At 41.0% G+C, this 26,162-nt stretch overlaps 1 protein-coding gene across 1 annotated transcript in view; it reads left to right on the forward strand.

Moving 5' to 3' along the window:
• EIF2B3 (eukaryotic translation initiation factor 2B subunit gamma) overlaps positions 1 to 26,162 on the forward strand; it is a 104,566-nt gene that overhangs the window by 41,291 nt on the left and 37,113 nt on the right. The window contains exon 6 of the mRNA XM_069788880.1: positions 10,946 to 11,035. Within this exon, the coding sequence (XP_069644981.1) occupies positions 10,946 to 11,035 (90 nt within the window). The remainder of the gene's footprint in view (positions 1 to 10,945; positions 11,036 to 26,162) is intronic.

Here is a 26,162-nt window from a genome sequence, read left to right on the forward strand (position 1 = left end):
TAGTGAATTCCAATATAATAATAAAATCTACTATTTGTGACGAGTGCAGCTTCAGTGGTGTGAATAATCAGACCCACTTCTTCTGTTGAAGTGCAAAAACTCCCTTTTATTTTTTATAGCAAATTATTTTGAGAGCAGAGCCCAGAAGCATGGGATTTTTAGAAGTAAACTAGTCTTTTAAGGCTTCCTGTTCATTTTGGTTGTGCTTATTGCTTCTTACCTCTCTCTGATTTTTTTTTTTTTTTTTTAACTGTTCTCTGCAAAAGCAACCGTTGTAGACTTGGCCCTTTTTTATATTGCTAATATAGTCTAGAGGGTTAGCACAGGGCTTTATAGTTACAGATTGTTTCTAATACATTTTTTCTTTATAAACTAAGGGCAGGACTGTACACGAAATCTCTGTTATTGTATTTGTGCTTTGTACTCATGTACTTGTTGACTGTTTTACAAGCCAGTAACGTAGTAGCCACAGGCTAGGAAGCTTGCCCAGAAATCTGGCATATTTAATTAGTTCTAGTAAACAAGCAGAGTTTCAAATTTAATTTTTCCTTCTTTAATTCCTGTAAACCTCAAGCCATTTAAAACTTAATTTTGACGCTAGTTTCGTTTATGCAGTTGGATAATACTGAAACAGTCCACAACCACAGATGGAATAGTCCCAGTCTCTTCCAAGCAAGAAGGGAATAGAAGTTGTTTTGTTTTAATAATATTTGAGGTTGCCGTAAAACTGTAAATGATAATCTTCAGGTCATCCCCTACCCATTTTCTTTTTCTTTCTGTTAGGCTAAGTGTTTCAAGATGAGGAAATTGTCCTACTGTGGGTTTAGCCTTGTAAAGGAAAAGGATTGGATTTGTTGCCATTCTGGTCTTTGTACAGAGAGGTGTTCTAAGAGCAAGTTATGGAGGCATCTGAACTCTTGTTACTTGCCGTAGCCAGTTTCTGGCTTCTAGGCTGTGAAATTTAACTCACTACCCCAGGTGGCATGAGCAACAGAGGGTTCAGTTGCTGTCTTCTCTCTTGCTTTTCAATACTAGCTTGTGATCAGTGGTGAAAATGGTTCTCTACTACTGCTTTGCTATTAGGGACCACTGAAGTCTAAATTAATGACATTTCTTCTATCTGTTTCATTGCTGAAGCCACAGTCTCCAGACATGTAGTGTGCTGGTGTCTCATCACAGTAATAAAATACTTGCTAATTTTGGCCAAAACCTGAACTTTAACTGCAGCTAATAAAAAAAATAAATAAAAAAAATAGTATTTAAGTTGTGAAAATACACAGATGAGCAGTGTCTTATTAGCTGTCCAGACAGCTTTTCCTTCAAGAATATGGGGGGTTTTTTGTTCTTTTTTTCAATGAACAGTGACTGTCTCCTACTTACTATAAAGGCAGCTCTCACCTACTGTATGAAGGGAGTTAGCACATGGTGGCCTGTGCAGAACAGCACTCGTTTGCGTGAAGTTTCTCAGTCAGCAGTAACCGTCCCAAGGAAGGAAGTTAACTTGCTGCTCAAAGTACCATCTCACTGCATTGAATTCACCAGGATTTTCTTCTGTCCTCTGCAATATTCTAATTGCCATATCATCACTGTTCAAAAGGAGTGAAATTCCTCTGGCCCAACCTTAAGTTGTTATTCAGCCCTAGTAGTGGGTGAAAGATGAGAAAGGTTTTTGGAAATCCAGCTCTGTCCTCAGTGCAGTGTAAGTTTTTGTTCAGTTGGGCTTAATGCTGTAGTGCTCCAACTTTAGCATCCTCCTGAAAGCATTTTAGGTGTAAGCTCAGCTTCTTATAGTAATATGAAGCAGCAACTTCTGATATAGCTATTAACAAATCTGGAAAATTTAAATAATGAGTAATCTAGTCTAACCAGAAACTAATCCAGTGTGGTTGTAACCAGTGTAATTACTTGTTCAAAAAATGCAGATTTGGACTTTGTGTGGATGTCAAGCTCTTCTTGTGGTAACAATACATGTTTTCTGTCTTGTCTCTCCCCCCCCTCCCCCTTTTTTTTTCCTGATACTTACACTCATCATCCCATGGTATTTCTAATGGTGTTATGTAAAGTGCCAGTTAGCTATTAAAAGAATTAATCATAAAGTTCTTTTGGGTTGAAAAGATGAGAGATGTCTGCAGGTGGCTTCAGTCTGACTTCAATTCTCCTTTGGTTTTAAATTCTGTTGTCATTCTGCAAAAAGAATGCTACATTTTCTGATTTTAAGGCTTTGTTTTAATGAAGTTCTTATTTGATACTGTCAAAATATTAGCTGATAAATTAAATAGTATAAGTTCTTTTAAACTAGAAAAGAACGCAAATATCTCTGTATTTCTTATGTGATTTCCTATCACTTGGGTATTTTTTCACTCTAGAATTGGGCTGTACTCTAATGCTGATCAAGTCCTGAGCCCTGACAGCTCTCTGTGTCCTGAAATCTCGTGGCTCAAGGTTGATGTTGCCCTAAATCCAGGCTAGCCTGTGTCTGAGGATGTATCTGAATACACCCACTGAGTCATGACTTCAGTGTAGCCAAATCGGGAAACCCCTCTGTTTCTCTGTAGGAAGCAGGATTCGTCAAGTCTGATTGCTCATACCTTAGCATACTTTCCCCTAAAATGTATTTTTCTTCTATGTACCCATTCAGCATTGCGGAGATGTAGAGCAGCAGTCTGTGTCCTGGCAGTCGCAGCCAGGCTCCCTCTGCAGTGGTGGCAGAGCCAAGTTCTGTGGCCATTTTAATTTCTGCCTGAGATAAAGCTGTTTTCATTTTCCAATTAAATATTTGACACTTGCCTTTGTTGGGATCTTGTCAGGGTGAAGTGTGGTTACTTTGTTGCCAAATGCTAAAGTGTCCAGGTTTCAGTGGAGTTGAGATGTGAATAGGTACAACTGTAAAACCTTATCATGAATCAAAAGTGAGGCAGAAGCAGTAGGTTCCAGGGGGAAATCAAAAGGAAACACAGGTCAAAGCATCAGCTGAGGAAGGTGCAGACCCTCAAGGAACAGGAGCTAAGTATAATTCACTTGCAGTAGATGAAGGAAATGAGCATTGGCAGATTGTGGAAGACATCCTATGTAGGCTGGATTTGGGTAGGTTTTGGTAATTTAAACCATAACACTTGAATTTTTCCCATCTTTGGATTCAAAGCTTATGTCTTCTTGCTTTCTAGACTGTAAGTGTTGGGGAGAGCCAGATTCTGCTTTGTCTAACATACAACATGTATTGCCCCTCTCCCTGCTCCTCTCCCCCCTCCTCTCTCTGCTCTCTTCTTCCTTCTAGCCCTCCTGACCTGCTATCGGACTCTTGTCAGGTTGTTCCCCAGTCCCATGAAACTTAACTGTTTTGAATGCAAATATCTTTTAAAAAAAGACTCACAAACATGCACTTTCCATCATAAGAGCCAAGTTGCTTGTCAGGCGAAGATCCTAGCAAAGGAAAGTGAGTGATCAGGTATGGCCTATGCACAGTAACAGGTTTAGAGGGGGGTGTTTAATTTTAATAAACTGGTGGTGCAGAAGTAGGTGATTTTCATGAGGTACCTGGAAAGTTGCTCACAATGGGAACTCGAAGGTATGTGTGACAGCTTCAGTTTGTTCTGCTCCTGGGCCCTGTAAAGTAAAAGGGAAATGCTTATAATGCTTATTTCAACTTTGTTTTTTCCGCTTCTGCTTTTACTTGCAATTTAAGGTTGGGGGAGGGAGGATTTCTTTTTGCCTGTGTGTTTTAGTAGTCCAAAGGTATGCCATTGCCTTAAATTCCCAAATTTTGCAGATCACAGAGCTGAATAAAACCTGCCTCACCTGGGAGGTGCAGTAGGTCTTTGGAGCCTTATTGAGCAAGGCTGAGTCACACTGCCTGGTACGGTTTTGTTTGCCTTTGAGTCTAGGCCAGTGACATAAAGAAATTGTGGCGGCCTTGCTGTGTTTAAGCTATATATTGCTAGTGACCTACAGCTTGACCTAGTATTCAGTTTCACTGTTTCCCATGCATTTACTGTAATTATTTGATTTAAGAAAATATATCATATGTCTACTGCTTAGCCTTTTGGGAACTGGCATAGGAGGGATCAGCAGGAGCTGCTGTTCTTCAGTAGCCTCTGTACAATCCTCTGGCTTCAGTTGTTTGCTTAAAACTTGTTCCTCTTTGTGTTGTCATCCTTTCAGCCCTGGTGATTTTAGGGAACAATTATTTACCAAGGTGAATTTCCACAAAGCAGGAAGCAAAATGAGCTGAAAATTGGAAATGATTAGGGTTGCCAGGTGCAGACTTTAAGTTCTTTCTCCCTCTTCAGCAAAGAAAGCATTTCCCAAAGCTTGATTAAATCTCTTAAATCACAGTTTAGCCCAGCATAAGAAAAATAAGCTCAAATACAAGATGTGAACCAAGTGACTAAGCCACGTCCCGTTGTGTTAGAATTGAATTGGTTATAGTGCACAATAATCTACTTTATTGTCATCCCGGCCTTAACTGTAGCATAAGATGATTACATTGAATGTGTATAATAATAAGGCTTACACTTTGTATATACTGCTTTAAATATTTTGGCAGACCATAGAAAGAACCTTTACGTGCAAGGCTTGATTAATCCTTTTCCTCTGTGTATAGAACAAGTAGCTGCCAGAGCTCAAGGGTAAAACCTATTAATAATGTCTCTGGCAGTCCCCACCCTCCTTCGCAGTGTATTCTCTTCTGTTCACACCAAACTCCAGATTTATTATCATTTTGGTCTCTCTTTTGCTCTCCCAGTTTCTACATAGCCATTGGGGTATTCTAGCAAACTTGAATCTAGTATAAAAGTGTCTAGTATAAAATATTTGCATGAACTCCGTTTTTCCAGTGACAGGGAAAGAGAAGAGGGGCAGGGGTGTTGGGGAGCCCGGCCCCTGTGTTATTTCCTACAGCTGTTAGCACTCAGTATGGCAGAGAAGACCCTTAGAACCAAGTTTAGGGAAATGCGTTCCCCAGCAGCTGTGTCTGGCGTGCTCCCGGGGGGATGCACGTGCATCCAGCAACGTGGCCGTGCACCCCCCAGGGAGCGCTCCTCGGACTCAGGGTGGGTGAGGAGTTACTGTTGTTCTCGTTTTCATGGGGGGAAGCTGAAGTAGGGCGAAGAAAAGCATTTTATATAAGGTCATGGGATGTAGTTGGCTGTGCAGCCATCAGCACCCTTGCTGTTCAGCGTCGAAGTCAAGAGGGATGTTAACGTTAAAGCACGGTGTTGGTGCCAAGGTAATGACGCTTTCTACGGGAGGTCACGCTGGCTTATTGTAAACCATTACTGGCCTTGAACAAATACCAAGCCTGAGTTCTGACTGCTAACCTATACTCTTTATACTAGAGAAAATGATTTAATCTTTGGCTTTCAATGCGGGTTGGTTCTATTACCAAAAAGTTTTCAGCATGTTTTTGTCAGAAGTAGGTTCATAGTTTGTATTATAGTCTCAAGGGTATATTAATAATATAACACAACAAAGAAAAATGGCACGTGGTGAAGGTTTTAAATGAAAAATATTTATTATTCGGAAGGCTTTCAAGCAACTTAGGTCACTAGATCAATAAAACATTTTCATTTGGAAAGTACTTCCCATTCCTGACGCGCCGTTACGAGCTGCCTCCGGGCACTGACGCTAAGTTGCGAACGTAGCCTGTCCTCCCTTGCCAGGTCCTCGAGGGACCGGAGCGAGTCTTGCCCTCCTGTCTTTGCAAATAAGGTTGTTACAAAACAGGAGGAAGGGCAACGGGGGGGTGGGGTGGTGGTGTGTGCCTCTGAGCTGGGAAACAGAGGTCAGGGTCGCCCAGGGCCCACGGCACGTGTGTAAGACGCCTCGGAGCAGCCTACGCTGCCTTGAAATCTTGAGTGGCTGCTTTTCTGTGCCCCTTGCCTCGCTGTCGCGACCCCGAGGTATTGCTCGGAGCCAGAACTTGAACCAGTCGTTCCACCCGAGGGGCTGCATCCTCTCGTTAAGCTCTGCTCCCCCTCCCGTGAAGCCCGGCGGCAGAGGGGTGCCGGGCAGAGCGGTGCAGGAGGCCCCTGCGCAGCTACAGCTGCTGCGGTTCAGCCCAGAGGTGGCAGCATTTCACTGGTGGGCAAAGGAGACCTGGGATACAGTGGGGACATTCATTTGGCTAAGTGCTTTGGGATCTCTTTGGCCAAAAGCACTGTGTTAAAAAAAAAAAAAAAAAAAAAAATTAAGGTCATAAGGTGTCTGGGATTTTTGAAGAGCCAACGTAACAGTGGTCTCTTACTATTAGTGAGTTTACAGCCAAGTGCTGTCCCGTAAATGAGCAATGCGATTTAGGGATTTTTTTATTTTTTCTTTCCCTTTAAAAGTAGGAATGCTCCAGACATGAAAGGTGGTCTGGCAGCTTTTGCTGTGAGACTTCTCTTCGTTGATCTGTGCACTGGCTTTGCATCAACGCGAGAGCACCATCTCCATTGCAGACAGTGAGGGGTCAGCAGCGTGTGTTTGAACTGGATGGCACGCTTCTTCACGCAAGAATACAGTACGCAGGGGATAGGAAGAATGCAGTAGACTGTTTGGCTACATGGACTATGTGAGCTACATGCAATTAATTAGAAAAGAAATGAGTGTGGAATGCATAGTTTGCGCTTAGCGCGCTGTTGTTTATTTACTTATTTTGGAGGGATGGGGAGGAAGATGAACTAATACCCCATAAGCCCATAGTGGATGCAGGAGCTAGGTTAATAGCAGGTATGATTGGATTTTTATTGTGTCATTGCTCGGATTAGTGTTAGAGTACGGACAGCCTCAGGTCCTTGAGCTTATTTCAAGACCTTCATATTTTCCGTCAACAGCTGCATGAAGTTAAAGGGAAAGAGGCCATGGGATTTCTCTTTCTCAGCTAGTTTATTTGTGAGGTGGTGAGGTTAATGTGGCAATATCCCATGCTTAGTAGAGAGGCTTTTTGGCTTTAAGCATTGTGTGTGCTCCCTTCAGATTTATGATTTTGACCCCAGCCTGGCATTATCACACTGTCAGTGGGAGTGCAGGGCTGATTTGAACCTCCAGCTCTTGGTGGTAATCTCTCTTAATTAGTTTACAGTTGAAACAATTGTCCCTCTTTTTGCCTTTAAACAAGGGAAGTTTGCTCTATCAGTGGTTGATTTCCCTGAGGGAGGAAATCCTGAGGGAGGTTATCAGGGAGAGAAAAGCTCCGGGCTCCACTTTCAAAGCAATGCCATGTACGAAGCATGCATCAATCCTGTTAGTACTGCTTATTATTTCACAATGGCGTGTCAGGAATTACGGGCACAGACCTTTCTAAGGAGTCTTGCAGACCTTTATGCACTCTCATCCCGAGTCAGGATTTTGTGGAATTATGTGCTAATAAAAGCTAATTTTACACATTAAATTGCATTCTTTGAAATTGCTCTTTTAATTGCTGTTCTTTCCCTGACTTCTCCACAGATCTCTCTGAGCTTCCTCATTGTCGACTTTCTGCCAGGGAGCCCTCCATGCCTCATCATTAGGGCTAAAATCTGCCATCACTTAACATAACACACAGAGCTTACAACTGGGAGCAGCCCCCTCCCTTGCACGGGAGCACAGACAATAATAGACACTATAGTGGCAGCGCCAATGGGAGTTTTACCATGTATTTTAATGACTTGTGCTTGATTACATTTGCTAGATTGAACTGAAGTTCATTTAGTAATTGGTATGATTCTTAGAGGGTTCACATTTGACATTCCTCGCTCATTAAAGAGCTCCAACAATGGCTGTTACAACTTTCATCTCAATGGTGACCCTCTCAGATATATATCCAGTCTTTTTCTTTTGATAAACCACCCAACCCGGCATTCATTAACACTTAACCATCTGCAGCCAGCCCCTCCTAGTACCTTCTCCCTTGCTTTGATGATATAATTAAAAGCCTTCTGTATTATCTCCCTCAGAGCGATAAGTCTAGGTGCGTCAGCTCTCAGCACATGCATTGTTTGTTATTTGATTCTCTCTGTATCAGCTGTTCCTTGCGACGGGGCTCATTTTTCATATGTTGTAAAGATTAGCTGATGGAGTGGGAGATCAGAGGCATGAGAAGGGAGTGTGGCTTTCAATATTAGCAACCAGATGCTCATTTGAAATGGTGATGGAGTTTGCTGTTATCTGTTAGATTATTTGGCTCCTTTGCTTTTACCTGAAGATAAACTGGTTTAAGCACTAGTCAATGAAAATTAGCATCATCTTTAGTGGCTTGTTATGATAGAGTGCTCTTATCAGTCTGGTTTAGTGTGGCTATTCTCTCCTTGAGTCTGGTTTACAGAAATCGCAGCTTTGTTTATGCATGTGCCCAAACTTGCCTGTTTGACCTTTGAAGTTGTGATTATAATATTAATCTATGGGACTATTCTGTTGCAAATCACTTAGGTGGTCTGTATTTCAGAGGATTTTTCATTGTGGGACCTCCCTCTTGTCCAGCATGATGTTTCATTATTGTTGGTATATTCTACACTGAAAGCTAACTCAGAGTGGCATTTCAGTACATCTTGTTGTCTGGATGGGTTTTTTGGGGGGGGGGGGGGGGCGGTGATGGGGCTGCAGCTAAGATAGCACTGTGCTGCTGTCTGTCTGCTTGCACTGATTTTGTTACAAAGTTGCTTAGCTACAGAAAAACTTGGTACAGTACTTGCATGCAGATACAAACTTCAGCTTGCATATCCTCAGTGTCCTGTGGTGTAGCTAAATAGTGTTCCAGTTTGCAGGTGGGGAGACTGTGTGAAAGCCGCACAGACACTGGCAACAGAACCAGCATTTATTGAGGAGTTCCTGTTTTACACTCTTCTGCTTGATGTCTAGCCGTTGCAGCCTTCCCCTGCATTGTGTTTAAGGGGGGTTGTGATAGATCTTGAATAGTGAGAGCAGAACTTGGCATTCTGGCACTAAAGAAACTGTGTCCTGTTTGTCATCTTCAAGTTAAGAATTGGATTTTTTTCCTCCCATTTTCCCCTCTCCTTCCCGTGTTGCATCCATTTCTATTTTTTTACATGTTTTTTGCCTTGTTCCATTGTTATGTTCATTTTTCCCAGCTTTCCTCCCTGCTCCATTTCTTTCCATTTGTCTCTTTCACCCATTTCAATAAACTATTATATTCATTATATAAATACAAGGGAGCCCTTTTTCTCAGAGAAGATATGAAAATTCTCCCTCTCATAAATACACAAAATGTGGAAACCATCCTCAGGATGCAGAGCAGGAGGGAGTCTACTGACTTCCAACTGCAAGACCTCATTAAAATTAGTGGATTCCCTATCCTCTTTGCATAAGGAACATTGCTATTTGGGCTGACTTCCACAGCAACATCTGGGCCACTGATAACATCAGTACTGGAGCATTGCTAGGTGAGCTCATGTTTTGTTAATGAAGTAATCTACTGAAAGTGCATATATCATTTTTAGTACCGCATACTTTACTGCAAAGTGTCATACTACTGTTATAGGAGCTTTCCTTTGCAAGTGGGACTTAAAGAATTTCATTATAGTTAATAATATGCTTAGCTTGAATTGAATGGCATGCTCGAGAAATGCCACCTAAATTACAAAATATTAAGACTTAAATACTTCAGTAGTTCAATACATTAATTGAGAAATACACTGAAAAATTACTTACTAGAACACCTGATGTTCTCCATAGCTTTTGTGTTACTAAATATTCGGTGTGCTAGTATTGGCTTACTACATATATATGTATACACACACACATATATATGCATGCCCGTGTTGAGTGATCCCTCTGCTGAGCTAACTAAATAATAAAAGTGGTCATGATCACAAACGTCTGACTTCAGAGTGTTCTGGAATAAGTGAACAAAGGTTGGATGGAATATACTGGTAAGATATGTTCATTCAAACTTCATTATGATATCCAGGCATCAGAGAAGGAAAAATGAAAAGAGAGACAATTTCATGTGTGGATTGAAATTTCTCGCCTAAATAGCCTCTGGACTGTGAGTGCAGTTACAGATCTCTTGAACTGCCCAGTGTGTTTTGTCTTTTTAAATTTGCAAGCTAAATATTTTTGTGGCTTTTCTGTCCTGAGAGCTAGTGGTGAGTGTTCAGACAGCCAGAACACTCTCAAATGAGGCTACAGGTGTGTGGAAGGGAAAGTAATATTGGCATAAAATATCTAGCTGCTTTGAGACAGGTTCCAGAAAGGGTTTCCACTATCTAAGAACAGAGAATGCATAAAGAGAAGTAACAGAAGTAATCAATGAGTCTTTATGATTTAAAACTTTGTTCTTAAAATATTGAAGCTTTTGGAGATTTCTGAGTTTCTGAAATACTAACCTGCCACTGGTCTGAAAGTGAAGACTTCTCTGTTTGCCATTGTTTGGCTAATGATAAGTGGGAGTTTTACTGATCTTTTCCACCTTGCTGGGCTGGATAGGCAAACAGTTCGTAATTGAGCTGTAGCAGTCAGTTGTAATGTGTAGTGTAGGAAAGGTGAGCAGACCCCATCTCCTTCCCCTATTCCCCTCCAGGAAGTGTTGGAAAAAATACAGTAGTGTTGTTGTGTTTGCTAGGAGAACATGCACAGCCTTGCATATTAAGGCAGGCACTTAGCCAGAAGCTTTGAATTATTGTACCCTGACATTACCCACTGTAACTTTTAGCACTGTGGGCCCATTACTTTGGCTTCCTGCCCAGTAATGTGCAATTTCCACTTACATAAGAAGATGTAGCAGGAGTAATGACTCCTTGGAGAAGGTGTTTTCTTTCACAGCAAATCAGCCCAGGGCCAGCAGGTGTAAGTTTATAGATGCAGTCCAATAATGGCAGCCTGCACTGTTCTCCTCTGTTAATCCAGCAGTAGATGGAAAGGAACAGATCTGCCTTTGCACACTTTTCACTATTCATTAACTTAATTGCAAAATCAAGCTCTTGTAAATGGCCATGCAAAGCTCCATGATTTTCCTTTTTTTCTTTTCCAGACACCCCAGAATGCACATCAGAACAGGGCTGATGGATGCCCATCTCTACTGTCTGAAGAAATATGTGGTAGACTTCCTTGTAGAAAACAGGTAAGAAACCAAGCAATACACAAGTAGTAGCAGGTATTTGCATTGACATGTGGTTCATACCAGAACTTTTAAAGGAAGATTTGTTTCATTAAATTGGCTAGCATAAAGTAGAAATGTAAAAGAAACCTATTTTCAAAATGCTTTAACCACACTAAAAGGAATGCCAAGCATTATGTCTGAGTTTCTTATTCAGACTTTTTTAAAAAAGAAGTTTAAAAAAATCTAGTAACAGCATAAGTGAAAGCTAGAATTTTTGCCTCTTTTCTGCATCCCTTATTTTCCTAATGTATCTGTGCTTTTTGGCTGCTCATTTCACCAGGGCTCCCCCATTGTTAGGGCTGTGAATACATTTCTGACCTTTGATTTTGCCCACCACAGTCTGTTTTGGCCTTTGCAATCACCTTTTCTCTCCCCCTTCACATCTACCACCACTGCAGGTGGGCTATCTCTGTAGCATCCTATGTTTTTAGCTTGTGATGTTCCTCTGTCAAAACTCTGAGACCACCCACTGAGAGTAAGAAAAACATCCATTTATGGAAGTGAAGAAGGATCTTAGCTATAATATTTCATGAAACAGACCAAAAAAACCCTGTTTATCTTTTAAAAAAACAAACAAATGAACAACCCTCCCCACAGTAAGTAGTTCAGTTTTGGAATGATGTCCTGTTCCTAGACTTTTTGTGGCACTCTCATGACCATTACATATATTGAATGCTCACTGAGTTCTCAAGAGTTTTTCTCCCCTTTGGAGTAAGATGAAAGATAAAGAGGCTAAGTGTTGTGTCCATAGTGCTTTTCCTTAGCACATAAACTGACATGTGAAAAAACATTGAGGGGCAGGGGGATTTGTGGTAGTCTTGACCATATACAAATCTGGTGATGCAGTTAGATACATGTTTGAGTGTATCTGTGAGTGAGTTAAAGTGGAAAATCTGTGTTATCCCCCAGGGCAATTTCTTGCCATGCATAAAAATAAAGCTTATCCAATGCTGTGACTGGCACATGGGGGCATTGTACAAGTCATTTTAGTTCCCATTTGTGTATGGTAACATGTCTGAAAGGTGAGAAAGCTTCAGGAGCAGCAGATGATTTAAATCTGTAATAAGCCATTTATTTAGTGTATTTTAGAAAGTCGGTGACAGTTTAGACTTCTTATATTTCCTGTGGTAGCAAGAAGCAGTGTTTATGCCTTTCTTTTGTCATAATACAACATGTAGAACTCATTTCTTGAAATCCTAACCATCCAGTTTTTCTGGGATTAGACATTTCTGGAATATTAGATATTTCACACATTTAGTTCTTTTTCCCTGGTATTTCATGCTGTTTTGAATTTAGATTATTAGGTCTGTGGGACAAGGACAGTCTTTGTCAGACATGCCTCAGTGCGTGACACAATGAGGCCTCTAAGCGTAAATAGTGGTAACTTCAGATTTCAAGGCTTTATGCTATTTCCATTGAAACTGCTAAGATCTTTGGCTTTGTCAGTAACAGGATTTTACCTTGTGTTACCCAAAGCCAGCAGAGTGAAATCCTGCTCTGAAGTCTTCCAGTTGCCCCCAGATCCCCCTACAACAAGTCTACTGGCTTTTTGCAAGTATGACCAGTTGGGTTTTTTTTGTTTTCTAGAGAGAGGTCATTCTCTGTCTTCACTATTTTATGAAGATGTGCTTCTTTTCTGTGACACTTCCACAACAAATCATAATTACGGCCGCTAGACAGCATTTCTGTGACCTGATAGTAACATCTGGCTTACTAATGGCAGGTAGCTGCTTCATTCTCTTTATTACACACATGCTGCTTATTCAGTCAATTGAGAGAGAGAGTCAATTGAGAGAGAGAGTCAATTGCGAGTAATGTGCTTAACTGGCAAATCTGAGGAATGGGACTTTTGCCATGAGGAATAACTTGGGCTTTCAGGCTTCTGGCATTGGTGGGCATTTGCAGCTTGTTTTTCTTCTCTGAGGAAGGGGAGGACAGTGCATACCCAAAGATCTTTCCATGTTTGGCAGCAATATGCCAGGACTTTTTAAAGACCCTGTGGAATATTTTTGCCTCAACAGTACTGACATCTACGTAATTGTTTGTGTTTAAAAATTCTTTTTAATACTTTGGGTTTTAGTCTAGAGAGAACCTACAGTAAGATTTTGCCTCTCTGCAATTCAACAGCAGGACTGGAGAAGATCAGATGCCTTGTTTAAGTTGTGCGTGTTTAAAACTAACAGCAGGGACTGAAGTGAACAGTGAAGCTCTTGTATGGTGCCAGGAAGTACTGACACAGTGTACTTCCTCAATATTACAATATTTACATTGTGTTAATATTTTAACAGCAGAGTTTGATGGCAGGCAGAACACCTTTTTTTCATTGTTTGTAGCTCAGTGAAGCATTTACATTTTTTTCAAATTTTATTTTGACATACAAAAGCAGAAAAGATGTTGCCCAGCAGTAAAAATTTCAGATCCTAGAACTGGCTATAGCTCACCCTTTTGCAGAGGAAAATTAGGATTACTTCCAGGTCAAAGAATTACATGAAAACTAATGTGGTTATGTATGTGGGATCTGTTGCTCCAAATGGGATAAAAGCCCAGTGTAGTCCCAGCTTAGCTGAAAAGATGTGGCAAGAACAAGCTCTCCCCAAGTGAATGTAGTTTGTATATAGCTGCACCTGTAAGGGTAAATTGCATTCCTCCACTTCAATTGGATTAATATATGTCATATGTAATCACTACCCACTAATATGAAAACAGGGAAAAAAAGAACATGAAATGGCTAAGCCTTTGTTTTGTCCAAGTATATGAATCTTGCTTTAGGAATTGGGACAACTTTGTTGTATGACACCTCTGGAAAAGGCTGAGTTTATTGTTCAGCTCCAAAATGGAGTCATGATACCAAGGTTTTGTTATCAGCTCAGTGACTGTCTTGCTTTGTGGTACTGGATAGATCCCTTAATTTTTCTGTGCGCTTGTTTCCTATTCTGGGTGCGATTGTTTGGAGAATAATTGTATTTGTTTGACAGCAGTGAGATTCTACTATGGAGGGTGTTAGCAGAGATCAAAATAGTGTTTGGTAGTCTGTAACTTAGTTCGTAGTCCTTTAATACATTTTTATGAGCTATTTTAAAAGGACTGAATAGTAGATTCTCCTGCCTGAAGTTTTATTGCACTATAGCAAACCAAACAAATTCTTGAGTTTTAAAAAGCAGAGATCACTAGTGCCTTTGAATGAAACTCAGAGGAAATGGTCTCTTTATAAGAACCCCCTCAAATATGGATGTCCAGACAAAAATAAAAAATAGCACGCCCCTAATGTTGTTTAAACCTGGGGAATTTCTTTTTTGGGGAATCAAACTTCTTTCTCTTTCCTCTCATAGGAGGAAAAAAATGCATTTTGGCAGTTGAAATCCCCATCTCCATCTATCTCCCATCCACTAGTTCAGCACTGGATCCTAGTGAAATTGACTCTTCAAGGGTACAAGAGTCCTACCCTGTCTGAATCTACCAATGTCAAACGCTCATAGTTCCACAGTGGCTTGGGGGACAGCTGAAGAAATTCTTGCCCCTAGCAGTTTGTTATTCCCTGCAGCTGGAATTTATTCCTTCCCTTCTCTCCACACTCCTGCATCACCAGGGCAGGTTGATTACTCAGTGCTCCATAATTAGCTCCAGTGCAGTGGCAGCTTCTGCCCAGGGGTGCCAGTAGGAGCACTCAGAGCTCTGCCCTGGGATGGACATCTTCATCCCTGCATCCACACTGGATACCCAGCGCTGACGACTTCTGCGTGTGTTCCCACTAGATTCACAACAGGTCACGGACCATACCCTGCTACCAGCCAGATCTATCTGTCTGAACAGGGACTGCGACCTCAATATGAACAAGCAGGAGCTTGTTCGGGCTGAATTTTCTGTTGATTATAAATGGAGGGGTTCTGCAGAGACCTTTGGTTCTTCCCCAGGTTACTTTCTGCATCAACAAAGTTAGAGTTGCTGAGGCTGGTCTTGGTTTGGCAGATGTACCGAGTCTGCCGAATTGTATCGCATCTTTGCACGGGAGGGAGGTCAGTTAAAAATCTGATCTCCCTGTATTTAGGCGAGAGCTTTTCTTTCCTAAACATGTCCTTTTTCAGAATAAAGCTAACCTGAGGATCTTATAAGTGCTGCACTTTGTGGCGGGGGGAAGACAGGCAAGCCCAGGCCATGTGCATGGAGGGAACTGCTCTGCCATACAGGGCAGGGATAGTTGAAGGTGAACACCTGCACCGCACGATGAACTGCACAATATTGCTATTCTTAAAACGATCTAGCCAGCAGGCTAGACAGAAGCAGAGGCTGTAGCTGGCTGGGGGCACGGCTCCACCCCACAGCTGGCGGGCCTCACACCCCGGGGGCCCTGGGGTGGCAGCCAGCACAGTAGCCAGTCCCTTTTTTGGCACTCTCCTGAGTGCTAGGTTGGAATCCTGCCTCGCTGCTGCATTCAGGGCAGATGGAAGAAGAGAGTCCTTATTCCCTTTCCTCTGTGAACTTCATCTGTAGTGGAGGGCAGGATCTAGGCCTGTGCTTTGTGAGCCCGGCGTGTTGCACAGTCATGCACTGGTATTTCTTTACTGTGTGCTGACAGTTTGCTTGCTAACAATCCTAGCAAAGCTGCTAGCAGAAGAAATGTAATCGAAGTGAAATTGCATGGTAACTTGTGTTCTGTTTTTTCTGTTTCTAAAGCTCTAGACTGGTAAAATAAGATACCTGATGTGGGGGAGGGCGAGGGGGGAGATATAAGATATAAAGCAACCCCTTCCCCTGTAAAGTTTTAACATGGAAAATTCAAACTTGCTTTGGAATTTTAAAGTGTTGAAGATGCATCTCTCTATATATCCTGTGCATATGCTTAAAAGTACATGTAATACGCATTTATAATATAGGTATGCACGAATGGCGTTGTGCCTATAGTCAGTTGCACAGGTACAGATGACAACATTTGCTATGCGTGTAAGGATTTCACCTTGCTCACAGCTGAAACCTGTAGACACATGGAGACTGCCATTCTTACCTCTCATTGAGGTAGAACAGAAAATCCGAAGCCAGATCAAGGCTGCCTAAAACAAAGCAGTATGTGGTCCTACTTAGTAAGTTACCTCCCCAAATCACTTTTGTCGAATTTCATTAGTGCAGACCTTGTCATGAATATGCTAATCAAACCTTAGTTACAGGTTGGGCACACGAAAAGCTACACTTGAAAATACTAACTTGGCAAAGTTAAGCACTTGGCAGTTAGGAAGTGCCACAGCTGAGGCTCCCTGTGCAACATTTTGCGTCTATGCCACATATATGGTACAGTCTCCAGTTACATGACTGTGCATTTTTTTTCCCTCTGTGACCATTGCTTCACTTGTTGCCTGAGGTGCTCACTGAAGGAGATACTGTTCAATATTGTACGTAACTTCTGTAGTTCAGGTGAAGGCCACCAGCCTTACTTGCTGCTCGCTGTTTAAACCCTGTTCTGAAGATAAAGTAAATACTTCCCTTTGGATTCTTGGTGCTCATCACTGATACTATAATGCTCTGCACACATTTCGTTAACTATTGTCTTTCCAGCACCCCTATTAGTGAAGTAGCGGTCTTTCCCCATTCCAAAGGGGGAAAACTAAGGCACACAAGAGCTGAAGTTTGAAGCATCTTTGTCTTAAGTATGCCATATTTCAGTCCTTAATGTTATACAGAGAGCTCTTAATGTTGAAAGAATCTTTTCCATTGATGATAGCTGTCACAGGGTGACACTGATCAAATCAAAAGCACACAATCAGTGGCAACCTGCAGAAATTAGATTTATGTTCTGCATTCAGCAGCATCTGTAAACTCCTCTGACAGAAGGCAATTAAAAAAAAATTAAAACATCAGTTCTTCAGACATCATTCATTTGCCTTAAATATTAGCAGTTCTTTTCTTCTCTCACAGCCCTCTGCCTTGTACATTTAACACACATGTTCTAACAAATGAGGCAGGCATTCTTCTGCCTCATTACACAACCTTGATTCATCCCCAGGGCATAGTCCATCTTTACATTGGGTGAAGAAGAGATTGAGATTGGGGAGAGAAGAAAAGTAGGTGAGTGTGTTTTTAAGGATTGTGTCATAATGTGTACACACGAGGTCTTAATTAAGGTTGTATAAGCAACATAGTTCTAGCTTTTCTTAATTTGAGTGCCCAAACTGTTACCCTGATGTTCTTTTAAGTGTGTGTGTATATATATATTTATATATGTGACACTTTTAGAATTAATCAGCGAGGCTACCGTGACTTTTGCTAATGGAGTAGCTGTTATCAACATAGATTTATCACCTTTCAGGTCAGCCACCAGAAGGAGATGGGATGCTCTAAACTTCAAAGAATATCCAGCTCAGCCTTTGTAACCTTGGCCTGGAGCATGCTCTGTTACTCTGTGGAGTAGTGCATGAGCAGTTCAGTTACCTTGCAAAAAAAGAGAATGGAGCATGCCCAACATAGAAGGACTCAAAAAAATTTAGCTGCAAAACAGGTCTCTTCCAAGCCTGTGCAAACAGTGGTTTTTCAGACTTAGCTTGATGTAGTGTGGGCACTTTTTATGTTTACAAATGTAACACCCTGATGAAAAGACAACCTTGTGCCAAATTGCAAGCGTGGAAGTGCAAAAGCTTTTCAGTGGAGCAGTTGAAATATTTTTAACATGGACAAAACAAAGGGTTTTTTCCATAATTTTGTTCTTGGAAATAGCTTGAGACATTTTTGATGAAGCTATCCAAAAAAAATCAGCTTGAAGCAAACACCTGGCCTGGGTAATTTCAGCCAAAACAGTTAAACTTTGGCAAAGTTTACAAACAGATGAAGACAGAACCTTGCAATAGGAAATGCTGGGCAATTTATAGGCACCCCTACTGCACCACCTCTGAAAGCTAGTCTTCTCAGTTTTTATGAAGGCAGATGCCACTGTGCGTTTGCTCAGATGTTATGGCTTCTCTGTTATGTACCAGAGGGGCAATTGCATTTTCTAACATAAGTTGATCTTCAGATTTCGTTTCAAAAGACTATGTCTGTATATCTAAAACTAGGTTAATAGCACGTCTTCCTCTTACACATTAGAACATTTCACATACTTTTGTGGTGTCCTTCCCTCCTTTTTCCCCCTCTTGCTCCTAAAAGCAAGGTAAAATTTTTATGGCGTTTAGTAATGTGTTTTGCAAATCACCATTTTGTCCTGAACCTAATACTTCTGAATTGCTGGGTGTAGAAAAAGCTGCTGTTTCCCTACAGTCACCTGGGAAGCAGGCAGCTTTGTTTGGGGCCAGAAGGAATGATGTGTGGCACTGGAAAGGCCAGAATGATAAACAGCAGCACTGTGGTCGCTTTGAAAGGTCTGAGTAAGCATTCGCAGTGCCTTGTCCTGGGAATGCTGAGTGCTAACATCTTGCTTGCCACCAGGGAAATCCACTTTCCCTGGGGAGCCCTTCTTTTGGGGTGCACCCTGTGAGAAGCTGAGCTGGAGCTAAGGAAACAAACCAGCTCTTCTTGCGATTCTTCCAGCGCTGGAGAGCTGCCTGCCAGAATTTGCCAGTAGAGAAACTCCTCTCTGAACTGAGCAAATTTGCAGTAAGCTTTATAGCCAAAGTCAGTATGATTTGTTTGCAAAGTTAAACACTGGGGGTTTTTTGGTTTTGTTTTTTTTTTTAACTGCTGAAATAAATAAGAGCAAATTGTATGAGGTCATAGCGCTCTGCCTTTCCAAACTGCTTCAGCTGCAATCCCAGAGCAAGCTTCTCTTCTCAGCTCCCCTCTGCTGTGTCCAGAAAGCCTCTGCTGGGCCAGCACTAGGAGGGGAGAGGAAGGTTTGCTGTCTCAGTGCTGTGTTCTGAGATCTGTGACTGTGAGAAGAGCTGCAGTGGAGCCACCCTTCTCCCCAGTAAATGGTAGAGGCAGTATGACATCTTTGAAAACTGGAGGTGCAAGTGACTGGCTCTGAAGCTCCTGCTTGGATAGCTGTGTGCTATGCTGTACACAAAGGCCCCTGCAGGTTTATATTAAGGTGCTGCCCAGACTAAACCAGTGCATTTTTTCTTTTTCCCCTCTAAATGCCTTTTTATCATTCAGGCTGTCACCTGTGTTTCCTGGCAAGGGCTGCTGGCTGGGGGAGGTCTGGCAGAGCTGAACACCCAGCTTTGGTGGTCTTTGTGTGGCTGCCTGAAAGATGGCTTAAAACAGAACCTGCTCTGTGAATACCTGCAAGTTAACATGTGTCAGCCGTGTGGCTGGAAGGTTTCTCCTTTGCTGTAAAGAGAGATTTTATAATGAATACTTTCCTTGTGATTAAAATGGGTAAATAAACAAATAGCTTCTACAGGAAGTATACTGTGTGAAGACAGAGCAAATAGATTGTAGCTTTCCAAACAAGGAAAAGAAAAAGGAAAAAAAAAAAAACAAACCCAAAAAACAACCAAACCCAAGCTCCTCCTTAGTGCATTTAATCTACTAGAATGTGAAATGGCAATTTATCTTTCCCATTTCCTTTCCTTGTCAAACATATCCAGCTGTTGTAGCTTTCTCTGCTGCCTATTAGAAATGCCAAGGCTTGAAATTTGTTGATGTCCTCCTCCTCCAGAGTATCATTACCATTATCATCTTTCCATGGTACCAATCAAGCTCACTCCTGAAACCTCAGAGGAAAAAACCCCAATGATCCAAACTAGAATTAAAAAAATTATGATTTTCAGCAGATCACTTCTGTAATAAATACAATTCCTTTTCCAGTTAGCGGACTACCTGGGAGCAGACATATCTTTGGATGTGCTGAATTGGAGCTTATTAACTTCGTGAATAACTGCAAATCTTTCTGTGAGACCACAATATGCCATAGTGGCCATGTACCTGAGATACTTGAAGCATGCTTGGTCACAGCACAGTATTCTGTGCATGCAAGCGGCTCCTAATGCAAGTATTTCTAAAGTGAATGTTAAAATCTGTTAATTTTGTCCTCTAACTGTGATTTACAGTATCAGATAATGACCCTTTGGATTCCCTATGAAAAGTGAATGTATGGAGGACATGAAAAAGGTCATTAACATGTCAATGCAAATATTATAGAATCAGACAAATTTAGGTTGGGGAGGGACCTCTAGCAGTCTTTAGTCCAACTTCCTGCTCAAGTAAGTCTAATTTTTGTGTTGCTCAGGGCTTTTCTTGCAGTTGAGTTTTGAAAATCTCCAAGGATGGAGACTGGGCCTTGTCCCAGGACTGTACCACTCACTTAGAAGTTGTTTTCTGTGCGTCCCAAATGGAATTTCCCTTGTGCAGCTTGCGTCTGTTGCCTCTTGCCCATTTACCGTGCACCTCTTGGAAAAGTCTGGCTGTCTTCTATGTTGCTTCACTTTTGGTAGTGGAAAACTGTAATCAGATCCCCCTGCAGCCTTCTCTTCTCCAGGCTGAACAAACCCAGCTCCCCCAGCTTCTCCTCCTGTGTCATGCTCCTGGCCCTCTTGGTGGCCTCAGCTGGGCTTGCTCTGATCTGATAATAAACATTAAAAATTGTTAACTATTTTTTCCACTGTTTCATGCAGTTGCAGTTTCCTTGGGTAGCCTTTAGTCAAATTGACTTTTGTCTTCATACGAGATGTGGATTTTGAACCAAGGAGAAATGATGTTCTTTTATCCATCTATATGTGCTTTTTTCTTTTTTTTTTTTCCTTAAATCATTGCCACTTGGTCAGTATCACCCTAAGCATTCTTTCATCAGTGCAGTACATTTTCTTCCACACAGCACTACTTGCATGTAAGATAATACTTGGGGTGAAATTATTATCTTACGTTGCTGGACATCTCCCTGTGAGGATAAAATCCTTATATGTAGTATCATGGTATATTTCTCTTACAGTGGAAAACATAATTCTCCTGTATTTTCTATTCAGATGATCTGATTGTACGACTTTCAAGAATTTTCAAGATACTCTTTTCCTTTCTTCCTCTCTCTGGTTTGCTTCTAAATCTCTTCCTCACCACCTCAGTCACTGACTGATGCTTCTGAAATGCTGAGTCCCCTTTTACTCACAAGTTGAATTTTTAGAAAAGAGAGAAAGTGATTGTTTCCCTATGATTCTGCTGCTCTTAGTTTTTATATTCTAGGTGTTAGTTCAATGTCAAATTTTATTGTGCCTTAGCCAGTCAAATTAAACATGAACAATAATAAAGTTGTCTATAACACTGTTGCTGACTTTATTATAGCATTGAATTATTGGGATGGGAGACTTTAAACTTCCTGCATATAGAAGGGAGAAAAAATGCTACTAATGATGATAGGGCACACATGCCTGAATAGAATAGCTAAGAGATATCTTCATTAAGGCAGTGAATCATCAATCAATCAATAACAATATTCAGAGTTCCATTTTGAATGTGATAAGTAGCTAGAGTATGAGGTAAGGCCTGATCTTAGAACAGTCTTGAATCAGAGGGGAGCTACTACAAATTTCTTCACTTAAAATAAAGTGAAAAAATAAAAAAAGGGAGTATAACATTTTACACAGCCACAGGACAGCCTATGGGAAATACCGAGTGCCATCTAGTTAAGTTACTGATTTTGAAGAAATCAAAGACCTGAATGGGGAGGAGGGCTGACATTTCCCTAAATCAAAGGTGCAGAGCTGAACTGGAGCACACACAGCATTTTACACCAAACTTTTCTGAATCAATGCCACCTGGAAGGAACATTATGAATAAAAGTAGGCTCGTGAAGAAGAGGAGATGGGATTCATTGGCCAAAAAGCTTCATCTTAAAGTTCTTCAGGAAAGGATAAAGTGACCAAAAAAGGCAGCTTAGTCTTATCACAGGACAGAAGATCATGTTGCAAATGCCACAGTAAAGAGAATGGAAGTTGTCCTACAGGAAGGGGTGCAGCAAGGATTAGTAATCAATAGTGAGGATAGGAATTAATTAAGGTAGAATGATTGCTGGGGAGAGGGGTGTAGAAATGGGACTTCTACAGATGGAAGCAGGACTGAATTACACACCAGAGATTCCAGTTTATCTCCCAGACTGCTGAAAGAATGGGCATTGTTAAGACAAACTGAGAATGGGTCCATTTGATTGCAGACCACCAAACAAAGTATCTGTGTGGAGATATAGAGCACAGTGATGGGGACATCTATGGTGCCTTTAATGTAGCCTCAGTGGAGCAGGGTGAAAGAGCTTACACATGTGAAGCTACAGCCATGTCTACGTTTTTTGACACATTTTATGCAGACAAGCCTGAAGTGTTTAAATCTATCTATCTAAATATATACTTATGCACCTTAAGTTTACATAGTTCAACAGTTTTAAGGATACACATCAACTTTATCAAGCGCATCATATGCATGTGTTTGTTTAGGCGTATTATCAGAATGCCTCTGTTCAGTGCACTTTTCTGAAAAGGAGCCTAATTTCAAAGGCATTTAGAAAAAAGTTGGTAGCTCAGACACAGATGGCTGCAAAGGCGGAGGTGGGAGAGAATGAGGAAAGATGAGTTCTGGCAAAGAATCATGTTTGGTGCAGGTGCGCTTGTTTTAGAAGAATGGGATGCTGTCTGGGAATGAATGAGATCCATTCCTCAGCAGCGTGTACAACCTGCCAAACACCCTGGGTGGGCTCCGACGGCCTTAGAGACTTTTGGTCAGAGAGAAGTTCTAAAAATGTCTAAACTTGCTGGCATTCCCTTGCAAAAGCTGTATTAGTCGGGAGCTGCAGGGCATTCCTGGCTGTTTGGTGAGTGGGCAGAGTTAAGGTTACTTAGATGACCCGAGCTGAGTGCACACACGCTTTCAAAGGATTTGAGTATGTAATTGAGGAGTTTTAATTTCTGTGGTCAATTTTTCAGAAAGCTGCCTTGTTTCCCAAAGGGTTTTTTGGCAGAAGTGGAAGTTAGATCCCTGCTCCTTTAAGTGCATCCAGACTTGGTGGAACTTGAGAACAGCTTTTTATGTGGTTTGCATCCATACCATCCCTTCCATACTTTGATCTGGATCCTCTCTGCATTATGGTGTCTATGATTGTCACTTGCATGTCTTCTTCTGCTTTCCCTCCATCATCCAGAATGCAGGGATTTCAGTGGTGATTCTGCAGTTTTGGGAAGTCATTCATAAACTTGAGCCTGCAAAGCAAAGCTGTGCAGTTATACCGGCTTGTTCTGCAATGGCTTTTGAAATATTGTCACTCATGCTCTTATGAACATTGGGAGTAGATTGCTGTCAGACTTGAAGGTATTGGTTAGAAAATAGTATGGAAAGACAAATGAATCACAAATACAGTCATGTGGAATTACCTTTTAGTAGAACATTTATCAAAGTTTCCTTGCCTTCTCCATAGGCTTTTAGCTCCAAAAATTATGAGAGACACTGATAAAGAAGTAATTAATATGAAATTGGGGGGGGGGGAGAAATACATTTACTCTTTTTGTGATAAAGAGTAGAGAGTAGAACAGGACAAACAGAACATAGCAAGAAATAACATCTGTTTGATGCTATGATTGGTGTTGCAGGTTATTGAATTAGGCACAAGTAATTGCCTGGTAGTTTATTGGCTTGCCTGGTTACTTTGGAGTTTTCCTTTATTATAATTGGTCTTGGGTACACCAAACAAAGGCAAAAAGATTATTGCAAGATATAAGGGCAGAATTAGCCTTCTGCAGGGATGTGACACACCCTATAAATTTATCATTTGATATTTTTTCCTTTTGTACATAGTCTTTCTCTGCTTTCTCCACATTCTTAGCATGTCTCAGAAATTCCAGCATTTTTAGCAGTGAATCAGTGAGAAGAAGGGGAAAAGGCCTGTAATTGCTTTTTCCATTGTGCTTGTTAAAACCGCATTGTGGGAAGTGGACCCAAACACTGTCTTTTAAGTGGTGTTGAGTCTGAGGCAGGTGGTATTAACTCAGGACTGCATTAACTCTTTTCAAATCTCTTTCCTGTTTCCTTGAGGAAACATGCCTGGTGTATATATGTGGCAAGGGCTGTTTGCCTGCCTCTTGCATTGACATTTTAATTTGGTCCATGATATAAATATCATTTCCCTAATCCCCCTTGCCCTGACCCTCTTTTGTCTTTTCTTCAAAGTGAGTTGACTTTTTTTTTCTTTAAGGAGGGGGGAGGAGATGGGAATGGTGGCTGGCTGCTCTAGTTTGGAGCATTAAATGCTTGGGGAAAAAATCTCAGAGTAACTGTTGTTTCTTTCTTTGTATTCACATGGAAATTTTTAATCTCCATCAAAGGATCAGGAGAAAATAACGTTGAGGTTCAACAAGAGAGCTCCCAGCTTACATGGAATTTTTAAATGTTATTTGGCTTTATCCTTTAAGCGATGAGAACCATGAACTATGTACCTACAGGGTTCAGAATTAACTTTTCTCTTTCTTCCAACACACCCTCTTTTCTTTTTTTTTTTTTCTTCCTCCTTCCCTTTTTCTTACATCTTTATTGTTCTGCATAAACATGCAACTTCTTTTTGGCCAAAACTGTAAGTGCCTTAGGATTTGTTTAGTTGTATTTATGTATTCATTTCTAACGTTAATTATGAGCACCAGTCTGAAATACGGCCTCATGTTCTCCTTTTGATGTGATCTGAAGAATCTCTGTTGAAGGCCATGGAGCTAAGATCAGAACCCAACCCACTGTATGCTTGCATAGTTGTACAAGAGCTAACATTAGCTTGTTAAAAAAAATAAAAGGCAAAACTAGGTATAAAAGGGCTAATAATCTGCTTGTTTATAGTGAGGAATCACAAACACTGTCTGCACCTGTACATGTAGCTGATTGTGCTAATAATGATAGCAAGGGAGACCCCCTGCAACTAGCCCATGGAGAGTAACAGCAGATTTCATAGGTGGGTGCTGACAGCAATGGTAGATTTCATGCTCCAACACAGATTAATACAACAGGGAGGATATTAAAATGCTAATACTCATTAATACCGTTTTATGGTGTTTAACATTAAACATGGAAAATGAAGATGAATGACAGCCGGTAAATGGAACTGACAGTTGTGTTCAGGGTGTCTGAAGCTGGTGAGAACTAGCTGCAGGAAACAAAAGCTGCAGATGCTCCCATTCCTGCTGTGGGTCAAGACAAACAGCACCTCCTGGTACCTAGACTTTTGCAAGGTCACCTAAACTTGGACTTAAATAGACTCTTCTATTATTATAAAATATTTGATGAGATTTTTTCTTTACCAGTGTTGGTCAGAACCATTATTTTCTGTGTCATATGAAAGACAGAGTCTCCAGCGATATGTATGTCTAAGAGCAGAAATCACAGCCCATTGAAGCATAATTGTGAAATACATCTTTTTTTTAAGTTAAAGTGGTCAGCATTTGGTTTTTTCCCCAAAACTAATTCTTGTGTTTCAGTTGGCTCCATTGTTCTTCATTTCTTGCTAAAGTTTCAATAAGCTTCCCTTCATCCCAGAGGCAGTTATATTTCAGCAACAAGTAAAAGTTGGCCCTCTGTGGGCCGTAATGTATGTAATGTAATGTAATATAATATAATATAATATACATAGACAAAAACTTAATTCTGCCATATCACAGACTCTTCTAATTTTATCTGTGGTTAAAACTCACTGAAAACTTCTGTGTAGCTGTGTTTAAATATGAAACTTAAAGATCTAGGGTATTTTCACCTAATGTTCTTCAGGAGTAAAAATTTTTAATTTAGCGTGAACCTTATCTCTGCCTTTGCTGTCATGCAAAAATCCCAGGAACACTAGTAAGACATCGTAGTGTGCAAGGGACCAGGGATAAAGAGATTCTAAAGGCATGATACTTATGTCTTTCTGGTAATGATAGTACTTGGTAAAATTACAGTTGTCTGACCAAGTACCCATTTTTGTACCTCAGCATTTTAGGTTTTAAATAAAATTAACCTTGAATATCCTAGCTTTATAATGCCTAGGTCTGAGTCTGCAGTCTGCATAGCTGACTGCAAATAACTGATATGTGCTGTGAGCTCTTAGGTACCTTTAATATAGACTTTTCCAGGGGATTCTTTTGCTTTTAGAAATTTCATCTTCTCTTGAATTCCTAGCTGTTTTTTGCACATGCACCATGCATTTCAACTGCCCCCGTTTCCTTAATTTCCCCCAAAT

Source organism: Haliaeetus albicilla, chromosome 8, assembly GCF_947461875.1.
Source record: "Haliaeetus albicilla chromosome 8, bHalAlb1.1, whole genome shotgun sequence".
NCBI classification, from domain to species: domain Eukaryota; kingdom Metazoa; phylum Chordata; class Aves; order Accipitriformes; family Accipitridae; genus Haliaeetus; species Haliaeetus albicilla.